General features: G+C 44.9%; 1 protein-coding gene across 1 annotated transcript; it reads right to left on the bottom strand.

Moving 5' to 3' along the window:
• Positions 1-255: 255 nt before the first annotated feature.
• Positions 256-8,812, bottom strand: FAM8A1 (family with sequence similarity 8 member A1). Its single transcript, XM_075705939.1, has 5 exons — positions 8,239-8,812; positions 4,540-4,660; positions 2,116-2,239; positions 1,762-1,901; positions 256-1,423 (listed from the first exon to the last, which is right to left on the bottom strand). The coding sequence occupies exons 1-5, from the start codon at positions 8,807-8,809 to the stop codon at positions 1,279-1,281; spliced, it is 1,101 nt and encodes a 366-aa protein (XP_075562054.1). The 5' UTR covers positions 8,810-8,812; the 3' UTR covers positions 256-1,278.
• Positions 8,813-10,080: the final 1,268 nt, after the last annotated feature.

Genomic DNA, 10,080 nt, shown 5'->3' with positions numbered 1-10,080 from the left:
CGGTTATTTCACCTAAAGGCAAGAGAGATAACCAAGCTCTCAAGACTTTCTATTGCCAACCTCCAAAACTGAAGGTAGGGTAAGAACTTCAGCCACAGAGAGGCACAGTTACATCTAAGGGAAGAACACACAAAAACAGGGCTCTAGAAGAATTCCAAACTCTCACTCAAATTTTAATAAACCATTAATATTGTTGCTTATATCCCTTTCCCAAGATACTAATAACATGAGAATAAACAAATTATCAAAGCTCTGTAATCATGCAAAATATTAAGCTTCTTTATTCAGTATTTAAGTTATTCTGAATATACAAACAATTAGCCAGAATTATAAAGTGAAAATAACCAGTATTTGTACTTTGTAGATTTACACCCGTAACACATTTCAGTTAATGTTTTCTGCATGCTCCTGAAAATGCATTCAGTTCTTTTGCTTGGTATTATATGCAAGAAATAGACAAGTGCTTTCACTCCAAACAGAAGCAAAAAAGTTACCTTTCATTAGCATGATCTGTACTGTTCACAGCTCCAGAAGTATTTACACAGGCCAGCTCAGTAACACTGCAGTGTAACACACCCTTCCCAGAGAAAAGGCAGCTATTATTTCAGCTCTTGATTAGCTTTGACATGGAGTAAGTGACAATGCTTAAGACAGTCATGCAAAAAACTTTTCACATCAATGTTCTGATAAAATACTTAAAGAGGTGAGGGAATATGGTCTGTGAAGCAATAATAAGGGACAGGATAAACACTGCTCATCTCTTTCTAAAGGCATGGCAATTTAACCAACACGATGTGCCTTACTGTCTGATACTGCAGTTCTCTTCCCCTCAGAGTTTCTCTCATGATGTAGGCAACTGCTCGGAAAACAACTTGATTTTCTAGTTACCCACCAACATCCAAAACTGTAGAAGCAACGTTTCTCTTAAGGTGGAGTATTTCTAGGTATCTGCTTTCCACAGACTGACAAACAGAACAGCAACTTTCTGCAGTTAATACAGCCACTTTCTTTCTCATCAGTTGGAGATTAATACTTCCAGATTTAATATGCATTGTTTCTCCCAAACTTCTTTGGCATTTATGAAAACTCCAATACATTGAAGGTAGCTGCTGGCATCATCCCGGAATAAAACATTTTCTTCAGCTTCTGAATCAGTTCCCATTTTCATTTGGGCAAAAGATTCTGATAGACACCTCAATTTCAGTTTTGGGGTAGGTCTTTGTTCACTAGGGGTGGGAAGGGATGTTCAAAAGCAGTCTGGAAATCTCATCTTTGGTATCATCTGACTCCATTTCTTCTTACCACAATAGTCCCTGCTACAATATCATAGGCTGTTCTGTTATGCTGGAAAAACAGCAGTGTAATGAATGCAGGAAAAAATGAAGCGATAGAAAAATTCTTGATCAAAGCTCGTATTGTGGACCTGAAATGAGAATAAAACATTCAGTGCCTTATTTTCACTTTTCTGCTTACATTAGTAGGTAGTTAACTTTCAACTTTAGTGCCTCTGTTTTGCACAGCACAAAAAAAAAAAAAAAAAAAAATCAGTCTCCAGAGTTCAGATCATTTTGTCAGCTAACCTGACAAATATTCATGATTCAATCATTAATATTTTATTCTTACATCACAGAATCTAACAATAGCCCTTGCAATCTAATTATTGCAAAGGCCACTAATGAAGAAGTGGTGTATTTCCTTCCAAATCACATGCTTTCCACACTATTAACCTGAAAGCAACGTGACTGAGCCAAAAGCACTTACGTTGTCATACTGACATTAGAAGATGGAATGACTAACACACGGCTGGGCGCAATAAGTACAGACGTATCGCATGTCACAACTCGCAGTCCAAGCAAGAATTTCCCTGGGGTTGCTCCACCTGCTCCCCAAATACAGATTATCTGTAAAAGAAAAGTTATTTCAATTCCACACACCACCATGTTGTTGATTGGTCTAGCAAACTTGGTTTTCAGCAAAACTACGTGTATGTCGTAAGCTTCAACATAATCCAAAATACTGTAAAGAGGATTTACTTTATAGGCCAATGGTGACAGAATTCTTTTTTTTCAACATTTATTCAACAATTGACAGCTATTAATTATAGAAGTTAGTTACCTCATAGAAGCAGACTAATAGCCTGTAGATGAGAGCTACTACCATCATTTTCTGCAGATCTTCCATGGACGTATCTTCATCTATTTCTTCTATTATGTAATGCATGGCAAATTTAGAGATGTCCCTGTACAAAATAAGACTGAACTTTAAAACCTTCTTTCTCCCAATACCAATGTTACCCCTTTAATACTAGAACTCACTCCTTCGGTTCTGATATTAGTAAAAGAACAAAAGCTCCTTGGCTTCTCTGATACTAAAGAAGCCATTAAAATTCAGAACACTAGGTTTCCTTCTGAATTGCTGCCTAGTTTGTTTTGTCTTTTTCATTAAGAAAAGATCATTATTTATTGCCACTTTTGCACAATGGTGTCCCTGGGTAACGAGCTGCAGAATTGTTCTGAAAATTCTCACACTTCTTGGGAGATGAACCAGAGATTCTGCATGTGGTCATCTAACTGTGTAAGTGGAAGGCATCCAATCTCTTCCTTACAGGAACTCTCAGGGAAAAAGAAATGGCAAAACTCTTCCCTATAAATGCAAGGGAGAAGTTGCAAGTCTCCCTTAGGAAGCAAGGGAGACCTATCCTCCCCCTTGTATGATCAGGGTTCCTCATTCTCAGCAGTCTTCACTGCTGACCATACTCTTCTAGAGGCAGGCACCCTAGCATCCAAGGAGTTTAGCTTAAAGCAATCGAAACCTTCGGTTTACCCTAACAAAGTATCAATTGGACTCAAATGCCTATTTTCACAAAATAAGCTCTACAGATGTAACATTTTCACCCGGTACCTGGAATGGACATACTTGCAACATGTATTTAGGCAAAGACTTTTCACCCACACATCTAAGTGAGAATTACTACTCACATAGAAACATGCAGTCCCACTTCAGAACAGTCCATCTATATTTGTACTACTTGCCCTCCTCTTTATTCAGACTTAAGGATCAAAAAAAGATAAAAAATTAAGAAAAAAGTGTGGCACAACCTGCATTTGCCTTCAACACAACCTTGGCCTGAAGTCAGTCTGTCTTGAGCCTGCGAGGACATATTTTTTTCATGACAACTGCTCAGCCCAACCTTAAGCACACCACATCTCGCAAGCAAAAAAAAAAAAAAAAACCCCAAACCACACCAAAAAAGCCCCAGAATGTTTCTTTGCAGTTACATGTAAGCAACATACTGGCTCTTGCAAAAGTAGTAATATCGAATATACTGTAAATTAATTGAAAAAAGATTCCTTCTCTTTCCCTCACCTTCACTACTTTACAGAAGCAATATACACAGTTGCTCCCCATCTTCCCAATACTTCATTTTATATCATTCTCAGCCTACTGAAAACAAGATGGAAATACAAGCTGTCAGGTTAGAGTTAGTTCTCTTTAGTTGCCAAAACCTCCAAGAGCTTGGCATTTTAGTTGCATCCTTATCTGAACAAAAAACACTGATCATTTGACATATTTATTGTTTTGGATTTGACCCTCTTCCACATACCTTTCAAGGAGCAGTTTAAGGTGTCTGAAAGATGTTAACTCTATAGTATCAGTTTACAGTCAGTCAACATTTGTAAGGTTCTTTAGGAGAAAACTTGAATTCTGAAATGTGTTTGTACAGTAATGGAAATACTGACTACACCAAGCTCTCATCTCCTAATCAGATTGAAGTATTTGATTACACCAACCCAAAGCAGAGGAACTAAATGAGCTACGGAATAAGATATCTGCAGTTAAAGTAGCAGATAAAAAAGAAACAGTCTTTGAAGTTAATGATTACATCCAAGTGTAAGAATGTGAAATGAAGAATCTTTCAGTCTAGTGTATAGTCGATACACACAATGCTTAACAACACTTTTTTAGAAACTCAACTTATGCCCAGTGAAGACTGCAGCATGGTAGCATTCCTAGCAATCAGGCTGTATTTTAAAAGTACATATATATCTGATATGCAGGATCTGATTTTTTTTTTGTTGTTGTGGGCTAGAGCATTGTTTTGGTCACAAATCTAGAACACAGCACCACAGGAGATGCTACGAAGAAAATTAACTCCATCCCAGACAGATCCAGTACATTTTTAAAGGCTGTTTAAAAAAAACAAATTTATTTGTCAATGTTTTTTCTTTGAAATTTTTAGAGGACTTCTAAAAAAATCTTGCTACTGCCTCCCAAAAATAAGACTGCAAGTCTAATCTATCCTTAGTAAGGAGTCTATGAGCCTATGAAGACACTTGTACAAATTCTTTGTTTCCATCAGCTGACCCAAAATCAGAAAGTGTTTAAAAGGAGGTTAACCTAGTGTTGCTTTTTCCTCAACTTTTGACAGCTACTAAGTGCCATCATATGCATAAGCATACCATATATATGTCATGACACCTCAAAGAGCATGAAGAGCTTAAAGCTGTATATAATAAAGCTTTAAATTGTTCAACTTACTTTATTCCACTGAGATGCATAATACTTAAAATAATGGTTGCCTTTATAAAGAACAGAATAAAAAAATCCACCATCTCTGCTATGAACCTGTGTGCCAGCGAAGGGATAATGAACTCCCGACCTGTAACAGAAATAGTTAACATTACCCAGATTTTACTGCACTAACACAAAGTTAACACTATCATCTGAAGAACGTTTCACATCAACCTCACTGCAAGAACATTATCAAGATCTTGATCTCAGCACACGTCTTCAAGAAAACTTCTAAAAATGTATGAATAAAAAGTGATCTGAATTGTTTAAATTGAGTTATAAAAACCTTCTTAACTTAAACCCTTTCAGAACTCTGAGTCCCCTCATAATTAGGATTACAGGCAAAATTCACCCTGCTAAATAACCAAAGTACATTGAAGATGCATCAATTCTTGTGTTTTTTCATTTACAACAGCTTCACAGAGACAGATTTCAGTAAATCTGAGAGTTCAGATAAAAGGAAAATTAGATCTCAGAACTACCACAACTCTCCTATTGCTTTGCAGCAAGGCTCCCCTATGTACCAAGTACCAGCTCTAAAAGTGAAACAGCCTATTTTGTCTCAAGTCAGACCCAGAAACAGAAGCAGATGAAAATACTAGTCACACCCGGCATAAACATTCCTATAGACATCTTATAATAAAACACAGCATGCTGCCCTACCACAAGCCAGAAAGTGTAACACATTTCTCCTATTTAATTAGCCAAGTACAAATGGGGGCAAAACAAGTAGTCACAGTTACAAGCTTTTGTTGCTAAAACCACCTCAGATGATTAAACCAAAGAAAGTATTAAAGAGTATCTTAGAAAGTTTCCAAGGAATAGTGTTGCAGAATAATTTCATCTGAACCCATCTACACCTCCGTATTTCCCAAACAACAAACACGACTACTCACATGAAACCAGCAAAGACTCGCATCAAAACTTCATTTAGAAATAACCAAGTACTACCAGATGTAACTTGTGGAAAAGAGTGACTGCATTTGTTAGTGTTTCTGAGGATGCCAACCCCCATACACAGGGGAAGGAGAAAAGGAAGGGGGGGGAAGAGAATCACTCCTCTCTCCAATCTCAAAAACTATCACCAAATTTCCACTTAGAATAAGCCTCCACAGTTCAACTGCCGAGACTGATAATGCTGGCCTCACAAGCTATGCAAGCAAAGCCAAAAGCCCACAGCACTTGGGTGCTTTTTAAATGGGGTAAGTATAATCAAGCAGTGATTAGGTAAGAGCAAGTTCTTATTTAACATACCTCAGTTTATATACCTTTATTTCATACCTGTTTCACCGATAACTCTGCAATGATACGACGGAGTAGCATGACTGTTACATAAATAATACTAAAATGGATTCAATCCTCATTGTCAAAGCATGTTCAAGTTGTCAACTAAATTCTAATTAAAGATTCTTCAACTAAGGCAGAAGAAGGGAACATAGCCAATCCCGGCTTGAGCATACAACGCCAGATAAAAGTGTTCATTTGCTCTGTTAGAAGGAACACATTCACTTAAGTTAGTGGCACAGTTTCACTTGAATATGTTAGACTCAACGACTGACAAGGAAGAAGCTAAGTGGGGCTTTTCTTCTTGTAAGTATTCAAATTATGTTAAACTCCATTGTACTAAGAAACCTTGGCAACCCTTAGACTCTGGCAGACTTCCGTTGCAGTGATTTGAGATGCTCCTCATATCAGAAATCCACTATTTTGCCAGGGGTTACTATTTGTATGGCAGGGACAGCCAAATGCAACATGCATCCATCTCGGCTCAAAGTCTAGGATCTTACATTAAGCTAGTAATAATAAAGATGAGTTTGCACCAGTCAGACAGGCAGAGCAGCTGAGGCTTGGACGCACTTTTTGCTCTGCTGTTCCCAGCAGAAGAGCAGTAATCTCCTGCAGTAAGGCAGGGAGGGGCGAGGGAAGGAAGCGTCTTAAATCATGATGACTGTCCACAAAAAGACTGCTACTGCACAGCACACTGTTAATACTGGTACTCCGGCACACACCTGCAGGCAAGTTGAACCGGATGAGCAGTCACCAAATCCACTTTTTGACATGCCAGTTTAAAAATCTGCAACATGAACATAAACTGTCACTTATTTCAGCTTACGTAAGCACACTGGGCCATAAACTGCAGTGGTGTACGGATGGATACATGACCAACCCTGCCAAGCCTGCTGTGTGGGCAATAATCTGCAGCAGAAAAGAAGGAGCCATAATCACTTTAGCCGTTCCAAATACATCCATTTGCAGTCTGGAGCCAAAGCACCAGCACAAGGGTCTTTGTTTATAATTGTATCACTTTAATCACATACAGAGTTCCCTTAAGAAGGCTGGATGTTGCAACAGTATTTAGCATTCACAATAACCATGTTCAGCAGCATCAAGTGTTATTCATGCCACACATTACCTTTAACATACAGAATTAGTTTCTGAAGAACTAGGTAAACATCCAAGAATCATTTCAGTCTATCCTTTGTCCATATCCTCTTTTTCAATGACTGGCAACATCTGTTCATAAGCAATCTATAACTCGGAATCAGGGCACAATTAAAGAAAACACTACTTCGCGTTACAACCTTGTTTAAACGACATCTGCTCTAAACCACAAGAAAGCAGTAAGTTCAGACACTAAATTCCCTTCCCTTCAAAAGAAAGAAAAAGCAACTAAAAACATTCTCCCCTCACACCCAGCTGCTAAGCTTATAAATAACGTCACAAATCAGTAATGCTGTACTTTGCCCTGAAAGGAGATCTGGCTTTTCTCCAAAGTCCTTTAGCAGTGTTCTGCTCCAGGTTTTCTACCACTACTCGAGGTGCTACCAAACACTCAGGAAACGTCACCTAGGTGCTCCACCACTTATCAAGAAATGTTTGCATGCTCCGCGTTTTCTCTCTGATGTGATCAGAGCAAGTTTTGCCTTACTCTCAAACAAATACAACCAGAAGCACCGCTATGCACGGTCTTCAATATTTACAGCTGTAACAGACTTTTGTTTATCTCAGGTCCTGCCCCCTAGCTTACTGAATGTAAGCATCTTTTTACTTGTCTGCTTCAATGTCACTAAATGATTTTATTTCATCGCAAAGAGCCCACTAAAACTGATAAAGTTAGTTTAGATTTCATCATCCAAACAGGCTACTTATAAAGCTAGATGCATTACAAGCCTGTGACCACAAAAATAAGTTTAATTGGAAAAAATAAAGTCCTTCATATCCACGAAATCATCCTACAAGCACTAACGTTATCAGCTGTACACACAAAGTCAGCCCTCTCAAACCTGCTTATGGATGAAGTTCTGGATTTACAAACTCGGTGTTTGGGCTGTCACCTCTCACAAGGCAGGGCTACACGCCCGGGCCTGCAGCCCACAGAAGCGCAGCGACCCCCGAGGTTGCAAAACCCCCAGCTTCCTCCTCGAGACACCGTTTCCTAGAACGGCGGCGGGGCCCGCGGAGACCGAAGGCGCTGCGGGCAGCAAGCCAGCAGCACCGCCGGGGGCGACGCCTCCGCCCCCCGCCCGCCCCGCACTGCGGCCGGCGGATAACCAGGGACCGGGGCGCTGCCCACCGGTGACAAGGGCCAGGCCGGCCGCTCCCTTTCGCCCCACGCGAAGCGAAGAGACCCAGCCCGGCCGCCGACCCCCGCCCGCCCCCGCTCACCTGCCGGCCGCCCCGTCTCCCTGGGGGCGCCGCTGGCGCTGCTGGAGGCCGCCCTGGGCAGCGGGGCCACCCTGCCCGCCGCTCCCGGCCAAGCGGGGGCGGCGGCGGCTGCGGCGCGGGGCCCCGGCCCGGCGGTGGCCGTGTGGGCCGGCGCCGGAGCGAAGAGGTAGAAGGGGCTGTAGTAGGCGGCGGCGGCGGCCGCGGCCGCCCCGGGCGGTGGGGAGGGAGGGGGCGGCGGCGCGGCGACGCGAGGGGGGCCGGCGGCGGGCGCGGCGGAGGCGGCGGCGGCGAGGAGGGCGGGCAGGCCGCCCTGCCAGCTCAGGTACCCGCAGTACGAGTCCCAGAGCCACTGGTGCACGCGCCGCGCGTACTCCGCCGCGCTCAGCGGCTTCGCCCCGCCGCCCTCGCCCCCAACGGCCGCCGGAGGGGAGCGGGGCGCTGACGACGCGGCGGCGGCGGCGGCCGCCTCCCCTCCGGCGACACTGTCGCTCCTCTCGCTGTCGCCCTCCGCCATCGCTGCCGCCCCGGCGCCGGTCCGGCCCGCGCCCGGCTCCGCGCCGGCCTCCGCCATCTCCTCCACCCCCTCTGACACTGCGTGCCTTCCCCGCCGCGCATGCGCGGAGGAGACGCCTCGCCTCTCCCACTTACGGCGGAGGGGGGGGGGGGGGGGGGAAGCAGAGGAAGCGGACAAAGACTGGGCGGAGTCCTTCGGGCACCCGGCCTAACGAGGAGCGTACCACTCTCCAGCACACCCCTTCCTGCCGTTGCGCCGGGAAAGAACCAGGCTTCCTCTCTTCTCCCCCCCCCCCCCACCCCCCCGCCGTGAGATAGTATCGCCTAGCGCCGAGCCAGGGACGCTGTCTGCCCGGGGCCGTTCCAAGCGCCCGCGGGGTGGAAGAGCGCAAACGCCCTGAGGGCGGTGTGCGCGGTGCGGCCCGCGCTCATGAGGCCTCTCCCGGCCGCAGCGTACGCATAGGAGGCACGTAATTTTTCCATAGCATAAACAGCAGCGTTCCCCGTCCCCTGCCTCGCCGCCCGGAGCTGCGCTGCGCTCCCCTCAGTGGGAGCGGCGGCGGCGCTCGGCCCGGCCCGGCCCCGCGGCCCTCCCGGCCGGCGGCCAGCCGCCTCCCGGCAGGAAGCCGTCCTTCGCGGCCGAGGGCCCCGGCCTGGTTTCGCAGCCGGGCGGCAGCTGCGAAAGGCGGCCTCGGGCGGTGGGGTTGGTGCTCCTGCACGCTGTGCCACAGCGTGGGAAGGGAGCTTCCATCTTCTGTGCGGGTCTTCGTTTCCGCAGCGCTCCCCTCCGAAAGTGCTTAGCAAGGCACGCCGAGGCGCCAGAGCGGAAACTTCCTCCCTCTCGGATTCTCTCTCATCCCTTCAGCTGCCTTCTAAATTTGGCCCAGATCGCAGATACATTGATCTTAATGAGCTGTGGTAGGTGAGGTCATAAGCCCAAATGAAGAGTAAGGCATTGCCTTGCTCCGAGCAGGTGCAGCTGGACAGAGTTATCTGTCCTTCTGCTTAGGGCCACCTGTGATGACAGCTGTTGTTTCTGAGCTCTGGCAAACTTTCTAAACACTTTCTCCTTGCTAATAGGAAGTGGGTTGAAATTGTTCGGAGAGAGAAAAGGTGTTAAAGTGCTCTTGTGTACTTCTACAATTCGGTTTTGTTGTCTAAATATTGCTTTGTTTTCCATCTCCCCTTTTTCGTCTTTTCCCCTACCACATTCCTGGTCCTCCTGTGCAAAAGTGCTGAACAAAGAACCAGGAGTCCTACAGCAAGTTTAAACACAGTTCTCCAAATTAATTTTTGATATTTAAGGTTCCTGGGTACTACTAAGCATCC

Source organism: Pelecanus crispus, chromosome 2, assembly GCF_030463565.1.
Source record: "Pelecanus crispus isolate bPelCri1 chromosome 2, bPelCri1.pri, whole genome shotgun sequence".
In the NCBI taxonomy this organism is placed as follows: domain Eukaryota; kingdom Metazoa; phylum Chordata; class Aves; order Pelecaniformes; family Pelecanidae; genus Pelecanus; species Pelecanus crispus.
The sequence above is the reverse complement of the archived record's forward strand: the minus strand, read 5'-3'. Positions and strand labels throughout refer to the sequence as shown.

Bases quoted from the DNA above. Each gene is read 5' to 3' on its own strand.
- FAM8A1 (XM_075705939.1), bottom strand. From the start codon at position 8,809: ATGGCGGAGGCCGGCGCGGAGCCGGGCGCGGGCCGGACCGGCGCCGGG. The intron at 2,240-4,539 runs GTAAGTTGAACA...TATTTTGTACAG, and splicing joins ATGCATCTCAGTGGAATAAA to GGACATCTCTAAATTTGCCA. The intron at 1,424-1,761 runs GTAAGTGCTTTT...TTCTCATTTCAG, and splicing joins TCTAATGTCAGTATGACAAC to GTCCACAATACGAGCTTTGA.